General features: G+C 38.9%; 1 protein-coding gene across 1 annotated transcript in view; it reads right to left on the bottom strand.

Annotated features, from left to right (window-relative positions):
- Window positions 1–21177, bottom strand: part of KIF13B (kinesin family member 13B) — a 188542-nt gene that overhangs the window by 100237 nt on the left and 67128 nt on the right. Inside the window, exons 4-10 of the mRNA XM_007466182.1 lie at window positions 19208–19268; window positions 16985–17077; window positions 15992–16172; window positions 11740–11827; window positions 8409–8543; window positions 6336–6448; window positions 5046–5157 (exon numbers count right to left, since the gene is read on the bottom strand). Coding sequence (XP_007466244.1) covers window positions 5046–5157; window positions 6336–6448; window positions 8409–8543; window positions 11740–11827; window positions 15992–16172; window positions 16985–17077; window positions 19208–19268 — 783 coding nt within the window. The remainder of the gene's footprint in view (window positions 1–5045; window positions 5158–6335; window positions 6449–8408; window positions 8544–11739; window positions 11828–15991; window positions 16173–16984; window positions 17078–19207; window positions 19269–21177) is intronic.

The raw sequence follows: 21177 nt of genomic DNA, 5'->3' as shown, positions 1-21177 counted from the left end.
GTTACCCAGAAGACTAGATTCAATGCCCCCTTTCAGTAGTAAAGTCTCACTGAATTATAGACTCACAATATTAGAGAGAACACTCAGGCTGGCCACTAATGAGGAATTCATTAGATTACAAGAAAGCCAACTCTATGTCTGGGCTGCATTAACCAATACAAAATTCTTACTTTTGAAGATAGAAATGTTTTCCGTTATCAATATTTCTAAAATTTGCTTGAACCACCCGTGATTTATACACCTTTGTGCAGAGATTATTCAGTCCTCAGCCTTTTGTGAATTATTAGAGTATTAGTATCCCCATTTTACTGATGAAAAACCAGAGGTTTGTTCTGACAAAGGAGGTTAAATAACCTTGCCTGCAGATCCAGAACTAGTGAAGTGAAAACATTCCTGCCCAGTTGTGTTCTACCTTCCAGTCCAATATGATTTCCACTCCCTCACAGCTACCCACGATAGCACAGTAACAAAATAACACCTGGCAACAGAGAAAGGTCAGACCTGAAGCCTTTCCAAATTGTTCTGTCCTAGTGCCAGAAACAAAATCATTCCCTAGGTGTTGCTAACAGTTCAATATAATCACAAACAGTACGTCCCCTTATTCATCCATTACTAAAATTTTGGTTTTCCACAGAAAACACAGCTAAGATAATTATATCATTGAAGGAAATAACTCTTTGATGCGTGAAAAGGGAGGAAATGCAAGTAATCTGGGCTTTAGGAAGCAAAGGCACTTTCTGCAAAGCCTGGATGACTGCTTGCTTCACTCTACTTCCAGACACTGATCTCACATTGCTGGTGCCCAGCTTTGGCAACTTCCAGAAAGATGTCAAGAAGAATCCCATGCACGTTAATGGAATTCAAATGTCATATATCAAGATCATAGGAATTACATCTCCGGCTGGAATTCAGTTCACAAGCAGCGCCGCGGTGCACTGCTGCCCTTCCAGAACCACTGCATTCTCTTAGCCCACAGGAACAGCAAATGCAGTTGGGTAGAAGGGGATTCGTAAGAATAACTACCACAGGAGAAAAGCATGCATACTGTGCTTCAATTTGTGCTGAGAAAAGGAAACCTGGCAAACAACAAATACTTGACATTTTTTTTTTTTTAATACTTGACATTTTAAAAGCCCTTGTGCATGAGCAACAATATGCTCATATTCAAAAATGGCCTCATGCCATCAGCAAAAAGGAACAGCAACAAAAGAACTGGCACTCATTCAAGGAGAAAGTATAATGCTTCTTGTTTACTCTTTAATTGTTTAATTAGGCAAATCAGATGAGCTTTGTTTCGAACGCAGAAACTGCAGATTAAATGGACATGAGAAAGAATTTTGGAAGTCGGAATTTTTTTAAGCTGAAAGAACTCTTTGAAGTCACCTAATCAAATTATTTCATTTTACAGACAAGAAAATGAGACCCAGGAAGATTGACAGGCTTAACAAAGGTCATAATGCTAGTGCAGAGCAGAGCTGAAATTATTCATTCATTCAACTTTTCACAGAGTTTACCATCTAGAGGGCAATGCTGGTGAGCAAATACTATATGCTAAGAACTAAAGTAGAGGTAAATACAATATGGTCTGGGAAAACAGAGAAAACGCAGAAAGCCCAGTCTTGAAAGGTTAGAAAAGACTCCCAGAGAAAGTGACATTTGACACCTGAAGATGAATAAGCACCACCTAGGTAAAGGGGATGGGGGAGGGAAGTAGGAAGAGGAATTGAAGAGAAGAGGAAGACTGTTCCCAGCAGAGTTAGAGCAAAGTTCTAGAAGTAAAAGTACTCATCACTCAGCTAGAACTGATCATGTCAAGAAGCAAAAGCTGAACACTGACAAGTAGGGAGGGGCCTAGTAAACCACAAGTCTTTAAGTAACTTGGACTTTATCGTAAGTGCCCCTGGAGAGTTACTGAAGAGATTTAAGTTTAAGAAGAGTATTAATTTAGAAAGACAGCAACCTAACTGCAAAGAACGGAATGAACTAGGAAAGCCCAGGAAAGAAGTTTCAGTCACCCAGGCGAAAGAAAGCCTTCATTATTCACTAAGTAACTGGCAGTAAGGATGCAAAAAAGTAGATGAATTCCAAAGATATTCATTATTGGAGCACTCATTACCAGAAGTTACTTGATGTTAAGAGACCTATATTTAGAAAGTCACAGAGAGAAGCAAACATAATCTTAATATGAAACAGTTCTCCACTGACCACTTACCAAATGAGTAAGCGCTCAACCCTGCCTGAGAGAAGAGCAATCACATCCATCCCCATCCCCCCACGTCACACCCCCACCTGCCAAATCGCCAAGTGTGAGCAGTTTCTCTGACTCTAAGAGCACTACATAATTATAATGCGAACACAATGCAAAAAAAAAACTTTAAAAAGAAACTGCAAATCTTATAAAGGATAAGCAATTTTATGAGTTGGATGAAAGTCACAGTGGAGAATACTAGCATCATACCAAGTCAAACAAGGATCAGGAAGAATGAGACTAATTGAGAATTAAAGAAGGAAAAATCAACAGGGACATAAAAGACTTGAAAGGAGAATGATTTGTGTAGCAATGAATTCCAAAAGGCTTTGGGAGAAACTGTTTAAACCCCAGCATAGGTTTTACAAAAATGCCCCTACTTATGATCTTGTACAAAAGTCAAACATCGTAAAGAAGGTCATGTAGTTTTTCAGGAAAAATATGACAAAGATCAAGGAAACTATTCATTTTTTTAGCCTAAGAATTAACACATAGAAGTTACAATCATAGCCTAATTTTATTAAACAGGAGATAAAGTGAGCTTTTTAAAAAAGTGTTTAGTTTTGTTCTTCAAGTTCAATTGTATTCAACAGTTTCTATCACATTTGGTAAAAGTAAGGTGCTTCTCTTTCTAGTGAAAAGAAACCTTTGGTAAGAAGAGCACAGCCTAGGCAACAGAAGATGGGCAGCAAAGTCGGCCCTGGATTCCAATCTTGGTTCTATCACTTGCAGGTTCTGTGTCCGTTGCCACATCTGTAAAATGGGAACACCACCATCTGCCTTCCAAGGAATAAATGAGATAATGTATGTGAAGCACTTTGCACAGTACCTGATTCTCCTGACCCAAGCTCTCCTGGCCTCCAGCCTATGGGATGGACACTCAATAATTAACCTAGGCCATTTTAACTACGTCAACTTAACAGAAAGTATTTCTCATTGTTGGGTTAAATGGACTGAAGCAGCAACACTGGAACGGCAGGACAATGAATATTCTTTTAACTCAGGCACATCCAGAAATCATCAGGAATGATCAGGAGATGTTTCTATGGAAAGTGTGAGGAAGAAGTCTTGTATTGAGATTTCTTCTGGAAATTAAACAAATGAGACTTCATGGTTAATTACTGACTCTTGAGGACCAGACAATTACTTCCTTGGTAATTAAACGTTTTATAATATGTATCCCTTTAATTCAAGAGTTATTTCCAAGTGGTTTTTAAACATCAAATTTTGTTTATCTTTTATTTTTCGTTTTTGTTTTATTTATTTATTTATTTATTTTTGGCTGTGTTGGGTCTTTGCTGCTGCACGCGGGCTCCTCATTGCGGTGGCTTCTCTTGTTGAGGAGCACGGGCTCTAGGCGAGTGGGCTCAGTAGTTGTGGCTCACAGGCTTTAGAGTGCAGGCTCAGTAGCTGTGGCACACGGGCTCAGGTGCTCCGCGACATGTGGGATCTTCCCGGACCAGGGCTCGAACCCGTGTTCTCTGCACTGGCAGGCGGATTCTTAACCTCTGCGCCACCAGGGAAGTCCCTATCCTTTTGTTTTAAATTTCTACTTTTATTGCATTTTGGCCAAAGGAAGTAATCTACCTGATTTTCTACTGTGGCAAATTTCACTTAATAAAACATGCTCAAACACTGTGTAGAGTTTTAGAAAGTAAAGTTGAATACTAGTAAAGCCTTTGAGAGGGTGTAGAAACTAGAAGAAAACCCTACTCCCTTTACAAACGTGGTTCTCTAAACATGTCATGGAATAACTCAAAAGCTGTGTTCTCTACTAAGCTGCCTGCGCTTAACTCATCTTTACATGCTCAACCACTAGCACAGTGAGTAACAGGTATTCAATAAATTCTTGATCACTAAGAAAATAAGCCATCACACAACTCAACAGGGCTCACAAAATTATTTTTCCATTTTAAAAACATTTTTTAAAAGAGAATTAGGTAAAATATTTTATTCCGGGTTGGCAACTTTATAAGGAGTTAAATTGTCACTAGATTTGATATCCTCTAACTCCCAGTCCAATACCTAATCCACCACACCAGCTCTATCAAGACCAAAGGGAACCTTGAAAGACTAGAAGAAACCTGGAAATAGTCTCTCTCTTCACCAAACTCCGATTACATGCCATTTTCTTCTCTCTCATGGAATCACCCACTCGTGTTATAGTATTCTGTGTACACAACTTCTCTCCCTTACTGGACTGAGTGATTACAGGGCAAGGAGTGTCTAGCGTTTCCTTACATCCTCCTCACAGCACTTCATACAGGCTTTTTCTTCCTCATTTCCATTTCTCTCATTCATGCTGAATCAATTAACCAGTGAATGACTGTGTGCTCTACTCTATCTTTTAACAACAGCTTTAAGCAGCTGAAAGCAAATTAAAATGATCATGAGTAGTCTGGAAGTTAAACAGAAAAAGAAGATCCAAAATGTCCATCAAACAAAAGGAGTCTGTGAGAAGGATAGAGCAGTCTGGCTGGGTCTGGAACACAGTGGAAACTTTCCTATGACACGCTCAGCTATCAGATCAGCACTAGGTCCTGTTCTAGTCCCCAAATCTCAGAGGCGACTGTGCGATTCGGTGTGCCGCAAACCCCCCTGCTTCCGGGTCCTGGTGAATCAGAAAGAAACCCGTGCTTAATCCATTAAAATTAGGACTATCATGTAAGAGTCTAATGATTATAAATTTGAACACTGATGTAGGAAATTATAATTGGGAGAAATCAATAGTCTACTCTTTATTCTTCCTTTTTACCAACCACCAAGAGCATCCCAGAAAGGGGGGAAAAAAACTTACTTTGAGCAGCCAAGTGAGAACTGAGTCACGATATGGAACAAATTTATTCTTGTTTTTGCCAGCACCCTGATCTGCTAGGGCTGAGATAACCAGACCGAGGGTTGTGAGGGACCTGCATGGTGCAACAAACCGTAATAATCGTAAAAACCTGAGTATATCAAATGTCACATTTTAGCACAAAGAATGAACATCAAGATGCCTTTGTACCAGCACGAGAACAGCACTGTTGTCAGCATTTTGCTGCTCAGGTTAAGAACACATAAACTCTAAACGCTGATATCCCTCTAATACTAGTATAAGCTATAAAATTGCTTATTTCAATTTTTTTTTTCATTTTTGTAAAAAAAAAACGTAAGCTGTAAACCATTAGGTCAAGATAATGACACAAATACCACATATCTTTAAGAAAGGATGCCACAAACACAATACAATTAACTAAAACATAGTACAAGGCAAGAACATTCATATATATATAAATAAATAATAGCGTAGCATCTGGATGATGGTATTCTATGATTTCCAGCTGGTTACTGATGACTGTCTCGCTAAGTGTCCCTCTGGGAGCCACAAGGATGGAAAAGATTCCTGCCCCCAAGGGGCTAACAATATAGCTTAAGGTAAGAAAATGTATAACCATATGAAGGACTTGGTGCACAAAATATTACTTTGTAAAGTAAAACCTTGGTATAAATAAGCACCACAGCTGTCATAAAAAGCAAAGCCTGATGTAGCCAGTACACATGTTATTGTTTGTTCAGACAGTGACACCCACGCCAAGATCCACAGCTAGACTCTGATACTCCGATTATCTTTGTTTGTTTCTATAGCTTAGACCAGTAGCTCTCAACTGGAGGGTGACTATGTCCCCACAGGGGGCAGCTGGCCATATCTGGAGATAATCTATGTTGTCACAACTCGGGCTGAGGAGAGAGATGGCAAGTACTGCCGCCATCTAGTGGGTAGAGGTCAGGGATGCCACTAAACATCCTATGAGGCATAGGACCACTCCCTGGGACAAAGAACTCCTTGGCCCCGAACCTCAATAGGGCTGCCCTTGGGAAACCTTGGACTTGACTGAGGTTGTGCTCCTCAGCCCCAGAAGGCCTCTCAACAAAACATAAAACAGGCTCGGGCCCTTAAAACATATCTCTGAAAAAAAATTCTACACTATTTATTCTTTATAGTCTCAGTCATCCCGGAATCCTATTCTTTCAATAACTAAAGAAGTTCCCCCTTTTGGCTACTAAGTCACTGAAGCAACAGAGGCAGCTTACTTGTTGGACAACTTACTTGTTGATGTTGCTGCCCTCCTTCAGCCTGTCACCTGCTGCTCCCGTTTTCGTCGCTCGCTCACTGCCGGCTAAATCAACCAAGCTCAGCTTGCCCACTTTCTCTCCAGATGTCTAGGAAGCAAATCGACAAATACTAACAAACAGTTACAGAATACAGAAAGCGATACATCTCTACCGAATGAGTTTATTATCTAAATCCTTTATTAAAGCGTATCTATTGTTATTTTAAAGTTAATTTGTGCTGCTACATAACAGTGTAAGAAAACTACACAATCTAGTAGTAGATACACACAAAATTATACACAACTACGAATCCAGACAGAAAACTATCTCAAAACAAAACAGTGCCCCCCAATATGGTACATTTTGAAGGGAACCCAACAAAATCTTCTTAGAGAAGTATACAAAAGCACTATTCATAAGGTATAAATTTTAATATGTGAAACCACGCTTAAAATTTCATATATATTTACCAATAATCCTGAGGGAAAATATTTGAATTTCTTATAATACAAAAAAATCTGACTTTTATACAACAGAAGGATCCCTCAAAGACCCAATGCTTTCTAAAATTTTTCATATAATAATTCCCTTGTTTCATAATTTCAGGTATTAAATTTACATATTTTTCTAGTTAAGATATTATACATACTGATATTTTCCTTTATCAAAAATGTTCAATTATCAAATCACACACATAACAGATAGTTTATACTTCAGCAGCAATGTAAGAAATGTGGGAAAGCAATGCCAAAATCTACAGACTGGATCACTTCTTAAAACTTTCCTTTAAAGTATACATTTATACTTATTTCCATAAATGAACATGTTGCTAACAAAAGGGTATTAAGCTTCCCAAATCAAAAGTACTTTTGGTTTAAAAAAAGAAAGTCAGTATGTTTTTTGTTTTATGCTGAAAAGGAAATAGAAAACAAAGAACTTTTTGTCGTTGCACTAATCTTGCTGTGATGGTAAAAGAAGAAAAATATGCTCTCAGCAAATGAAAATCTTGCCAAAATACAGCACTTTGCCAGGGTGATCATTTTAACTTCTGCTATTTGAAATTGATTCGCTGGAGGGTAGTAATAAAATATGCAAAAGTTCACATAAAAAGTAAGAGGGAAAACACAAATGTATGAGCCAACACAGAAGTTTTCAGTGTGATAGAAGCATACACATCTCTGGCTCTGTTACTTTTCATAAGCTTCAAGTCCAAATGCTCAAAAAATTATTCTACAAATCTAGAATCTTATAGTACAAGTTCCCCAGTATAACTTACTCCTTCTAACACTTTGCTGTTTAGCAGAATGTAACACTTCAAAAGAAACTCCACTAAATCAGCTAGGGTATTATTAGCTTATACAGTTTGCCATCAGAGTTGAAAGCTCAAAAAATGCTATGGCAGAGACTATGGGCCATCAGCTTGTATAACTTCTGTTCCAACTTCCTTTATTTGGAGAGGGTGGAGAGCTAAAACCTACATTTCTCAGACTCCCTTGCAGCCAAGGCTCAGGATGTGACTTAGGTTCTGTCAATCACATATTCTTGCTTAAGATTTAGAAGGCAGAAACAAAGTAGAGGTCACCCCCCTCACCCATTTTGGCTTTTTTCTGCTGGCAAGCAGGAGTGTGGATATATGAGTTTTCCTAAAAAAGCATCCCAGCTCACATTCTCCAACTACCAGGGCTCTAAGAAGGTGGCCTCACTGACTCCTGTATCTTGGATCACAGCTCTGGGGTGTGCCTGGAACTCACAGGTCTGGGGGTGGCCTCAGGGGTAGTACCATCCTCACTGGATGAGATCTGTGCTCTTCTGGAGGTTATTTCTAGAGATTTAGTCTAGAAATCACTCCCCAGAAGGTGTACCAACAACTTTGTAATCATCCAGTTCCCTCTATTAAATCCCTTTCTGTTTACTTAGAGTGGCTTCTGTTTCTTGTCCTGAGTCCTAATTGATACACATGCCTGGCTAGGACTTCAAGTCATCTAACACCTGAAGGGAATAAGATAAACCATGATCCACTTTAGAAATTTTTTTTTTTTAAAAAAAGGTCATGTATCTGAACACCTACCCCGGACTTCACATCATATAAAGTGTGTGTGAGGGTGATTTTGAAGACTGCATGTGATCGGCTGCTCTCCTCATTCATGTTGGTTGCAGCAACTGTACGAGATTTGTTACCTTCAGACATCAAAGATTCAATATCCTAAGTGGAAACAAGTCATAGACACACATTTCATTATCTAATAAACATGAAAACTCTGCTATACTATGAAATGCATTCCAAGTTTCACTACTTAGTCAACCACATTTGGAGTTTACATTCTGTTTCTCGATGAACATTATGCCCCACAGAGTACAATAGCCAGCACTATCTCTGAAAACTCAAATAAAATACATTATTTACTGTAGGTGCAGAATAAAGCAGCAGCTCTGACCAAGAATTAGAAAAGTTTAGAAGCTACATGTTGAAGTCCCACAAGATGGACAAACATGCCATGCCAATCCTCATCTCATCTCAAAATTTGAAAAACTTTAGCTTATTTAATTATAGTAATAGAAGTTAATTGTTAAATCAAATTAGATTGTATAAATAAACAGCAAACAAAAATAATTTGTAACCCCTTCACACAGGCATAGCATTACATCACCGCATTGGTGTATATCTTACCAGACCTGTTTTTAAAAAATGAGGACATCAAGAGACTAATTTTCTGCACAGATTCACTACTTCATTGCCATTATAACTAAAACAGAGACAGCATGATACACTCGAAAGATCATGGGATCTTTGGGGTTTTTTTTAATGTTATAAGCTCTAAAACAGTTACTTAAGCAGTCTGAAATCTAGTTTCATAAATAACAACACAGCTATGACATCATCTACCTTACAAGGATTTTAATGAGGAACAAGAAACATATACTGTACTTGTGAGAGAGTGTACTAGTTGCCTTCCTTTATCCAGCCTCCTCTTGTTTCCAGTAAAGGAACCCCATCTTTAGCTGAGCACACTACAGCGAAACTAAGAGACTGCACTTCCCAGATGCCCTTGCAGCTCAGCCTGGTGATATGACTAACTTTTAGCGAATGAGACAAAAAGTCACCTGGGAATTCACCTTAAAGGGAACAGGCACACTATCACATGCTGGTTCTGAGCCATCCTGAACTATGAGAATAAGGGCATTACTAAAGACCTGGCTCTATGTGGAAAGCTGGAAGGAATCTAGATCCTAACAGCAGCTTTGGAGTCGCCATACCAGCCCTCTCACCATTCATTCATTTGTTCACTCTAATAAAAACGGAAAGCACCTACTACAAGTCAGGTACATTTTAAGATACTGAGGATACATAGGAACAAAACAGATAATAATTCATATTCCAAAGCACTTAAGTCCTGTTATATTATTTTCAGTTATATGCAGCCAAACATAATCCTAACTGACAATATATATAAGAAAAACTTTGAAAATCATAAGATTCTATTTTCCTATATAAATGAAAAAGAATAACATTTAAGGACAAATTCAACATGATACATAACAAGCCTCAGAGTAAAAACATTGCAAAAAGAGGCAGAAGTTGGCACCAGAATGGAAAAACAACAAAATGTAAAATTTACAGTTTTCTAGATTTGTTCCAAATCCATTTTAGATCCATTAAATCTTACAATCCTAACACTTAATGAAAAAGCTTTATTCTATTTAGCCTACATTTTTAAAAAATAAATGTTTCTTGTTTTTTGTTTGTTCTTTTAAATAATTATTTAATTAATTAATTTATGGCTGCATTGAGTCTTCATTGATGTGTGAGGGCTTTCTCTAGTTGCGGTGAGCAGGGGCTACTCTTCGTTGAGGTGCACGGGTTTCTCACTGGGGTGGCTTCTCTTGTTGCGGAGCTTGGGCTCTAGCAGTTGTGGCGTGCGGGCTGAGTAGTTGTGGCTCACCGGCTCTAGAGCGCGGGCTCAGTAGTTGTGGTGTACGGGCTTAGTTGCTCTGCGGCATGTGGGATCCTCCCAGATCAGGGCTTGAACCCGTGTCCCCTGCATTGGCAGGCAGATTCTTAACCACTGCGCCACCACGGAAGTCCCTAGCCTACATTTATTCATTGGTCTCTAATCATCTAGACATTCACTGATCTTTAATCTGTTGTCTCCTACATAAAACTCTTTATTGAATCTTTTAATTTTTTGAATAAAGTGTCTTTTTATACTTTCCAATCTCTCTGAGCTCTCAAAAAAATCTTGATCTCTCTCCACTGTTGCAGAAATAAGCTCTCAAATATCATTATTAAAACAACAATACCTAACATTTATATGATACTGTAGAGTTTTCTAAGACTTTTCACATGCACTATCTCATTTGATCTCCTCCAGGAAGCTTTCCTGGATACCACCCTCCCTGGACACCTACGTATCCACTGAAGTCAGGTATTCCTCCTCCAAACTACCATGAATCCTGAACAATGCATCTCTCACTGCACTTAAAATCATGTTGTTTTATAATACCTTTATAACATCTGTAAGCATCTTGAGGGAATGGACCACCTCATTCATTTTTTTAATTTCTTCAGCACTTAGCACAATGCCTGGCATATAACAGGTATTCAATAAATGTTTACTAAATGAAGTAAATATGAAGTGTTTACTAAATGAAGTATCCTTGACCAAATGATAGAATGTGATTAATGAACAAAGGAACTAATGAATCTACCTCAAAAGATAGTCAAGACAATAAAACTAATTTCCATTCTAAAAATTAGGAGAAAGAGGCTTAGTGAGATAGAGTAAACAATCCAGAGTCATATAGGAGTCATATGAGAAGACTGTCACCATCAACAGTCTCTGACTCTTAATTCAACGTGTATTACATCACAGCTCACCCTACCCCCATTTCCCCAACAAGGAAAGCCTAACGGATTCACACAAAGCATAACTCTGAAGTTTGAAAATGAAGAGAACTAGTAACTAAAGGTAAAAGAGTGATTCTCTCAAATTAGAAACAGGCTTTGAATTCCAACTACTCAGCTCATATTTTATTTCATTAAATCAACAAAATCATAAGCAACATCATTATTTTATGTACTACTACAGAAGAAAAAAATACTGCCATTTATCATTTTAAGATACAATCGTAAGGAATATCACAATTTTAGAGCTCATAAAAATGGAAAAAATGTCTCACGATAGATGAATAGGTATGCCTTGCAAATATGTATACCTTCTCTCAAAATTAAACTGACCCAAAGTTTTTTAATGAAGATTTTTGTAACTTTTTTACAAACTTTTTTGTGACTTATTAAGTGATGCTACCATAATTTTTTTTTTCAGAAAAAGATCACAAATTCAACAACAAAAAAACTTGCTACAGTGAATTTTAGTAGTTCACATAAAGGATGTTGTTACCTTGTAGCCTGTGACAGCCAGTTTAGAAAGTCCATCGACATAGGGTCCCAACACACTGTGCTCTCTGACTCTTAACGTTTGACGGCTTCTGCTCAGTAAAAACAAAAGAATCAATTTTTAAACAATTACCTGTTTAAAAGGACTCAGCCATGCGCAGTAAAAATATATACTGAATTCAACAAAGATCCCACAAAAGTAGAACAAACAGACTTGATCCCAGAAGAATTTAAACCAAAACTTAAGATCTTGACTAGTAAGAAAAACTTCATAATGTGGTAAAATATCACATCACTCAAAAGGGTACACTGTGGGATGTCTACTACCACAAAGAATGCAGAGTCAAATAAATACAAACAATCTACTTGTCAGATCACAGAATGTGGCACAAAGAGCAGAAACTCAATAAATGTTAACTGTGCAAAAGAAAACTACAGACAAAATTCAATCATGAATAAAGACAAACAAATATAAACAGACAAAAATAAAGACAACAGGCTGAATCTAACAGTGATTTAAAAACATAAAGTTGGACTGTCCCAGGGCTGCTAGGTTGTTTTAACACTGAAAAAAGATTCATGCTCTTTACCACAATGATAGACTAAAGAGGAAAAAAAAATACATGATCATTTCAAGAAACGATTTCAATAAACTGAAAAAGGATTCAATAAAATTAAATACTCATTCATGATTAAGAAAACAAACCTCTTACAAACAAGGAACTAATAAAACCAGCAGAGGGCACCTGTCAGAAACCTAGAGCATATAGCATACTTAATGATATCAACCAAAAAATATAAAGAATATTTGATGACTGATTCTATGTCAAAAAAGCTCTTCAAAAAATCTAAACATTACAATTCCTTTTTTTTGGTTGCGCCGCGCAGCTTACAGGATCTCAGTTCCCTGCCCAGGGACTGAACCCGGGCCACAGCAGTGAAAGTGCCATGTCCTAACCACTGGACCACCAGGGAATTCCCTAAACATTACAATTTTTCAAAAGAATATTTATTGATGATGAGATTACAGGTGATTCTTGTTTTATGTAACTTATTATTTTCTAATGATTTGGAATCTTACAGTACCCTAGGATCAACCACCAAAACTTTACTTACTACTATAAAACTGTATATAAAATACATATAGAATATTCGACTTAGAATATATCCAAAGACCAGAACCATTAAAACTTTTTTCCTTTTATATTTCCCTTTTTTCTAAAGACAGTGTATACTGCATTATCTCTTTTTTTTTTTTTTAACATCTTTATTGGGGTATAATTGCTTTACAATGGTGTGTTAGTTTCTGCTTTATAACAGAGTGAATCAGTTATACATATACATATGTTCCCATATCTCTTCCCTCTTTGTCTCCCTCCCTCCCACCCTCCCTATGGAAGGGTGAGCTGTGAAAGGGTGAGAGAGAGACATGGACATATATATACTAACAAACGTAAGGTAGATAGCCAGTGGGAAGCAGCCGCATGGCACAGGGATACCGGCTCGGTTCTTTGTGACTGCATTATCTCTTGAGTAAAACAATTATATTACTACACAAAGTAGGCAGTGAATTAATAAAATCAGTACTTGAATAATATAACTAGGTTCTCTCAAATAATCTTTTGCTGAAAAGGAATCACCTTCAGAGTTTTTAATCCATTCATTTTGGCTCTTCAGAAACACTACAAAAATCCTCAAGAAACTTTCATGGAGGAGACAACAACAGCTAACACTTATTGAGCACTTACTACGTGCCAGTAAATGTTCTAAGACCTCAGGTCTATCAACCCAGTCTATCTTCACAACAGCCCTCTGAGATATTATGTAACATTATCAACCCTTCTGTACAAATGAGGCCTAGAAAGCATAAAGGAACTTGCCTTGCCCAATAGGTAACAAGTAGAGGACCTAGATCCAGAGCCAGGTGATTCCAAAGCCCATGCTGTCAATTATTAAACTGTACACAAGACAAACATATAAGATATTACTAAAGACTATTAGCAAAGTGTAGATAGTAAAGTTCAAGCTATTCACACAGGCACTGTGGAATATAAAACATGAGAATGAAGTCAGCTAAGAATTTCTGCAAAGAGTAGGAATTTCTGGGATCTCAAAAAAAGTGATGCTTTTCACAGAAATGAAGGTGGAAGAAAAAGGATTCAAGGCAGAGCCAGAAAAAGTACAGGGGCACAATTTTTGGCAAGATGTGGCTACCTAGGCCACAACCTTCCTCCCTCTGGACTTCCTTTGGTTCCCTGTTTCAACATCTGTGCATACTGTCCTTCAGCCCCATTGGACAGCTGAGTCACTTTCCAAACCTCTGATTTCTCCACACCTCCATGCTCTGGCACAGGCTGTCCCCTATGCCTGAATCGTTCCCACCCTGCTTCTCAGTGGACAAACTCCTACTCAGTACAAATTTATCAAGCACTCTGTGTAGAATCTTCCCTTCTCCTCCGGGCAAAGGCAGTCACTCCCTCTTTGCTCTCACCTATTTTGTGTGAGCCTCCTTCACGATTTAAAAGCATTATTGCATTGATTCATAACTATTTGTTTCCAAAACTCCCATTCTGTCCACACTGAGCTCTTCATCTATGACTGCATAGTGCCTGGCATACAGTGATCACTCGATAAATGTTAAGTAAAGTTCTGTATAAAAACACTAAGTGCCGGGGGCTTCCCCAGTGGTGCAGTGGTTAAGAATCCGCCTGCCAATGCAGGGGATATGGGTTCGATCCCTGGTCCGGGAAGATCCCACATGCCGCGGAGCAACTAAGCCTGTGTGCCACAACTACTGAGCCTGTGCTCTACAGCCCACGAGCCACAACTACTGAGCCCACGTGCCACAACTACTGAGCCCATGCACCTAGAACCCGCGCTCCGCAACAGGAGAAGCCACCACAATGAGAGACCCATGCGCTGCAATGAAGAGTAGCCCCCGCTCGCCACAACTAGAGAAAGTCTGCGCACAGAAACGAAGACCCAACACAGCCAAAAATAAAACAAACAAACAAAAAAACAAACACTAAGTGCCGGGAATTCCCTGGCAGTCCAGGGGCCCGGGTTAGATCCCCGGTCGGGGAACTAAGACCCCGCAAGCTGCGCGCGGCACAGCCAAAAAAAAAAAGGGAAGAAATACTAAGTGCCAATTCAGCCTCATATGAAAGGCCTGCAGATCATTATCTTTGCTAAAGAAAACAGATGCCAGTGAGGAGCTGACAGGTTTAGTTTTCTCTTGATTGAGGGCCTGTGACCCACTGCTTCTGAGACCAGCTTTCCTTGATCGTCCTCTTCATCCCAACATAACTAGATGCGCCCTCGCTGTCCTCCGCGCTTTCTATAAGCTTCAGCTCACGTGGCTCTTTGACCTTCCAAATACTGCTCTTACAGAAATAAGCCACAGGCTGTGGTTTTTATGTTTTTCTCTCCATTGTTGCACTTCCTTAAAATCTGAACTCAGAGAACTCTGTGCAATGCACAAATTTCCTCAGATACCCCTTATCTTCCTCATTAGCCTCAGTTATGACTGCAGACTGAGGACAGAATTCTTGAAGCCTTTCTAATACTTTTAAGCCACTTCTCTTTCAAAGCCTACACCATAAAATTGGACACTTTTTCCCCTTGAGAATCATGAAAACGAACTATCTTGAAGTCCAGGTTTCACTATTTCTGATTATGTCACAGCCTGCAAACAGATGAATTCCATTTGAAATTTCTTGGTTTAAAACAAAAAACACTCTACCAGTTATACTGATATTCAGTAACTTAACTATCAATACGTATTTTTTGTTTGTGCTTTTGCATATATCTGAGAGAGACAGTATATACATGCTGCTCAACCATGCTTCCCTGTCCCATCTCAGCCCTAGTTAAAAAGCCCAGAACTGGCTACAGGAAACCCCTTAATATAACCTAATATAACTAAAAACTAGAAAAATAACTCTTTATTCAAGTTCAGTACAAAACATTTCACTTGGGGCTTCCCTGGTGGCGCAGTGGTTGGGAGTCCGCCTGCCCATGCAGGGGACACGGGTTCGTGCCCGGTCCGGGAAGATCCCACATGCCGCGGAGCGGCTGGGCCCGTGAGCCATGGCCGCTGAGCCTGCGCATCCGGAACCTGTGCTCCGCAACGGGAGAGGCCACAACAGTGAGAGGCCCGCGTACCGCCAAAAAAAAAAAAAAAATTCACTTAAGCCAATTTATTAAGTCTGTTTTAGTCCATGATACCACAACATTAAAGTCTCAAAGTCATTTACCCTTTGGGATCAAGAAGGTCTCTAACTTTTTCATTGTAAATTTCCATATAGGACACTTCTACTTTAAAACTCTGCTCTTCGTTTTCCTCTTTCTGGGTTCGTTCAAAGAGTCCACTGCAAAGTCTTGGGATTAATCCAGGTTGGTCAGCTGTGCCCATCATGGTGTAAGATTTTCCAGATCCTAAAAAATGGAAATCATAGTTATTACTGTCTCCTTGAGAAGTTTAAATACACAGCCCTCTTTCCATTGCTCATAATAAAATCCTAGCACTTAGCAAAATGTCCCAAATAAGGAATATACCCAAATATAATGACGACACTAGTAAGTAGAGAAGCTTTCCAATTATACATGTAGAAGTCGGAAGTACACATCCTTTAGGAAGAAAATAAAAACCTTCTTTAACTATCATCATACGTTAAAAAAAAAAAAAAAGACCTAAAATGACTGAAAGATTGTGAGGTCGGAATAGTTTCCTAAAATTGAACTGGAAAGATCCATATGATGAATACTATGTGCCTGCTTCCAACCACTAATCATAGCATAAAAAATGTATGTTATCCCTACAGGCCCCAGAGCAAATTAACTTACTACCACTACCCTTTGGCAACAGTGTAGAAATCAGTCATCTTATTTTTCTACTACAAAATTATTTTCTATGTACCAAAAACACATATTCATTAAAGAAAATTTAGAAAGTATAGGAAAATAGAGGAAAAAATTAAATCACTCATAGTCCTAACAAGTCTTGAAAATATCATAACCATTTTTCCATGAAGAATAGTTTTCAATTGGACAAGCTATACGATATACCCTTATAAAAGTGACTCCTTCACTTTAAATAGATTTCTTTCCTGTTGACCACAGAGGTATAGAAGTCAAAACACTCCTTTATCAATCACAACTGATAAGATGCTAGCAATATGTATTCTTTTTGGTATTTTCTTTGTTAGGATCTTTAAAGTTTAAAAAAAAACAGATTATTTAACAATTACCAGTCTGTCCATAGGCAAAGATACATGCATTGTAGCCATCAAAAGCATTCTGAAGGATATTCTCCCCAAGGCACTTGAAAACATCATCTTGACCTGAAAGAATGACAGAGAAAAAGGTCGGATGTTTTAAGCCAAAACTACATATGAACAATTAAAAAAACAAACAAAACTCTCAAAAATGCACTTTTTTTCTCAGCTTGTTTACCTACCAAACAAGATTTTTAAACTTGATGAATGCTTCCAAAGGCTTATGTCTTTCAGAAATATCTAGTTAGCACATAACAGAAAATGAGTGAAAAGTTCCTGATAATATGAACTTAACACCGGCCAAAAAAACCAATGAACTGCTAATTTTATAAACAATGATTATAAATATCTGAAATGTATACTTGGGACCTAGGTGGACCTGAATTTAACTATGTACCACTCAGCCAATGCTTTATTCAGTGTGTACTGAAGTTCAAAATAATCATATATATCAATTCCCTCTCCTTTTCCTCAATGATAATGTTTAATTACAGGGTCTACAATACATACCAGCTGGGAGAGGGAGGAAGGTCTGGGACATTTCTTCTAGCTTTCAACCATGGACCTAAATAGTAGGGTCCAATTCCCCTCCACAGGCTAAATTAAATATGTCAATAACCAAACGTGGCCTTGACAAGTTATTCAACCTCTTTGGGTCCTGAATATAATATGAAAGAACTGGATGCTGTCATGCTTGTTACATTTTGAACGCTATAAACAGCATTCCATTAGGCCTCACTTTCTAGCTCATTTACCAGATCCATTCATCCTCATCACACTTGTGATTCTGAAGCAATCCTCAGAGTCATCACTGGGCCAGCCAGCCCAAATTAACCTTAACTTTTGGAAACAGCTGTAGTACTACTGTTTTTCATGATAAAGGCCAATACAATATGACACCCAATATTTAAAAGATTGTTTAGAAACGGGTGTCATAAGCAGTTAGGAATAAAGGAAATATATGGTTATCATTGTAGTCTTTTTTTGTTTGTTTGTTTTGTTTTTAATTTGGCTGTCGCTGTAGTCTTTTTTTTTTTTTTTTTTTTTGCGGTCCGCGGGCCTCTCACCGCTGTGGCCTCTCCCGTTGCGGAGCACAGGCTCAGGACGCACAGGCTCAGGACGCGCAGGCTCAGCGGCCATGGCTCACAGGCCCAGCGGCCACGGCTCACAGGCCCAGTCGCTCTGCGGCATGTGGGATCTTCCTGGACCAGGGCACGAACCCGCGTCCCCTGCATCGGCAGGCGGACTCTCAACCACTGAGCCACCAGGGAAGCCCCTGTTGCTGTAGTCTTAAACTTGTAGTGAAAAGGGGCTTGAGTCAGTCATCACTGAAGAGAATAAAAGAATAGACTCCCAGAGCAAATTCAGAGAGGACATGGCATATTCGTCTCCATTAAAGAGGGAAAAGGGGGACTTCCCTGGTGGTCCAGTGGTTAAGAATCCACCTTCCAATGCAGGGGATTCAAGCTCGATCCCTGGTCGGGGGATCCCACGTGCTGTGGAGCAACTGAGCCCTCATGCCTCAACTACTGAGCCCGTGTGCCTCACATAGAGAGAAGCCCACGTGCCACAACGAAGAGCCCGCTTGCTCTGGAGCCCAGCACCACAACTAGAGAGAAGCCCACGCACCACAATGAAGAGCCTGCGCGCCACAGTGAAAGATCCCACATGCCACAACGAAGATCCTGCATGCCACAACAAAGATCCTGCAACTAAGACCCACCTCAGCCAAAAATAAAATTAAAAAAAAAAAAAGAGTGAAAAGGGACACTGAAAGCCTAAGTGATTTACCGAAAGTCAGAGACAGGAGTGGAGCTTGGATTAAGCTCAAGGTTTCCTTTCCTCCTTGTCTAGAGTTCTTTCATTACACCAAGCTGCCTCTCTAGACCATATTACAAACATCTAAGGGAACCTACGTAGCTACTGCATGCTATGGTCGCGTGTAAGGACCAGGGATGCGTGTAAGACAACCTCAACTGTGTACCCTGTTAATCTAACTTTATCATCTTATACCGACAACAGTGCACCATGAATCTCCCATTTCCTGATCAACGTTAACACTCTAATAGCAAAGACTGGAGGAAGTTCTCTATGTAGTTTCTAAAATTACACAAAATACTACTGTGATACTTTATAGGAAAAATACTAAAACACCTTTCTATATTACCAGTAGTTAATAGGATGCTGGACTCTTACCTGCATACTTTTCTCTGACAGATTCATCCATAGACCAGAAACAATGATCATATGCAAATACCTGTTGAAAAACAAAAATAATAAAGTTTTGTATTAAGAACAAAACTGTAACATACTTATAATGTTATAACAATGTCATGACACTGATAACATTGTTCACAACAGTGAAATAAAAACAACTTCCTGTCTTACAATGGAGGTTAGTTATTTATGGTATAGTCTTACAATAGGCAAGTAAGCACCCTATAGATGATATAGATCTTTATTTCACATGGAAAACTTTTCACAATGTTAAGTGAAAAGGGAGGAGGTTACAAAGCAATATGTATAATATGATGGCTATTAGACACACACACTATAAAAGCTTATTACTGCACGATAAGATTAGTGATATCTTTGTTTTCTTCTTTATGCTTTTATGTATTCTCTACATTCTTTTCTCATCAGAGAAAACAAAGATTTTTTTAAAATAAAATGTAAAGATGACTACTACAGCATGTTGAGAACGCAGATTCTTTAAATAAACTATAACATGCCCATGGTCGATACTGTGTAGCTTCAACAGCATAGAAGACTAACATTCATATATTAATGTAAAAGCTATGAAAGTCTGGACCATGATCTCATACTGTACAAAAATCGACATACATAAAAAGTAGGAAGAATATACATTGGAAATATTAGTAATACATATTGCTACTTCATGGGATATCACAAACGATTTGTTTCCATCTTTTATTTTACTACTTTCTAAAATACGCTTTTTTTTTACTTTCTTTCAAAAGTCTTTTTCACCGATTATATTTTTAATTTTTTGGATTTCATGTTTTAGTCTTTTTAAGAATTTTAAGTGTTTTTAAATTCATTTCAGTTTGCATTTCAAACTCCCACTTTTGGAGTTTGTTGCCTCACTTCCTGATGACAGGTTTCCTCTTGTGCTTTATATGTTAGTTTGCAAGTACATCTGAATTGGGAGTTTGCATTTTATGGTTTACAAGACTGCCTGTTTTTTTCCTCCCACTTTGGCCCCCCTTTACATGAATAGTTACACTGCCACTCCCAGCTACTGAAGCCCAGATGTGGGTCCTTCCAAAGCCCAATGTCTCTACTCCCTCCTACTTAACACAGAAATTGGCTCAATGTTGGTGGCCAGAAATCCTTTTTTTTTTAATGTATATAATTTTTTTCCTAAATTTATTTATTTATTTTTGGCTGCGTTGGGTCTTCGTTGCTACGCACGGGCTTTCTCTAGATGCAGCGAGCGGGGGCTACTCTTCGTTGTGGTGCGTGGGCTTCTCACTGTCGTGGCTTCTCTTGTTGCGGAGCACAGGCTCTAGACGCGTGGGCTTCAGTAGTTGTGGCACTCGGGCTCAGTAGTTGTGGTTCACGGGCTCTAGAGCACAGGCTCAGTAGTTGTGGCGCGCGGGCTTAGTTGCTCCACGGCATGTGGGATCTTTCCGGACCAGGGCTCGAACCCATGTCCTCTGCATTGGCAGGCGAGTTCTTAACCACTGTGCCACCAGGGAAGCCCCAACAATCTTTTTTTAAGCCTTCTTTCCTGATGGAGCCTCACCCAAATCAGTTTTCACATGGTGAGCTTCTCTGGTCCTCAACCCATACATAGGGTCCCCTCTAGTCTGCAAGGGTTGAACCTCCAATCCTCCGAAAACCTGTGTCTGATCTCAAGGCCCAGTAAATATGCTACTTCAGCCCCAGCCTGCTGCTGATCCCCACAGTGACATATGTTGTTTTTGAATATAATGACATGATTTTAATATTTTTAAATGTCTTATCTGTCCCTGCTATGAGTTTGGAGTTGGCAGAAGAATGTTTCTGTGTGAACTCACAAGGCTATCATATGGCCCAGAGGTCTAAGAGTTACATTTTTTTAAAAAGGAAATTAGATTAGGATGGTAAATTAAGTATGCATGTCTATATCCACCTCTACTTGAAATTAACACAAAATGATG

Source organism: Lipotes vexillifer, unplaced genomic scaffold, assembly GCF_000442215.2.
Source record: "Lipotes vexillifer unplaced genomic scaffold, Lipotes_vexillifer_v1.1 scaffold308, whole genome shotgun sequence".
Taxonomy (NCBI): domain Eukaryota; kingdom Metazoa; phylum Chordata; class Mammalia; order Artiodactyla; family Lipotidae; genus Lipotes; species Lipotes vexillifer.
Note: the sequence above shows the minus strand (reverse complement) of the source record. Positions and strands in the feature narration are given on the sequence as shown.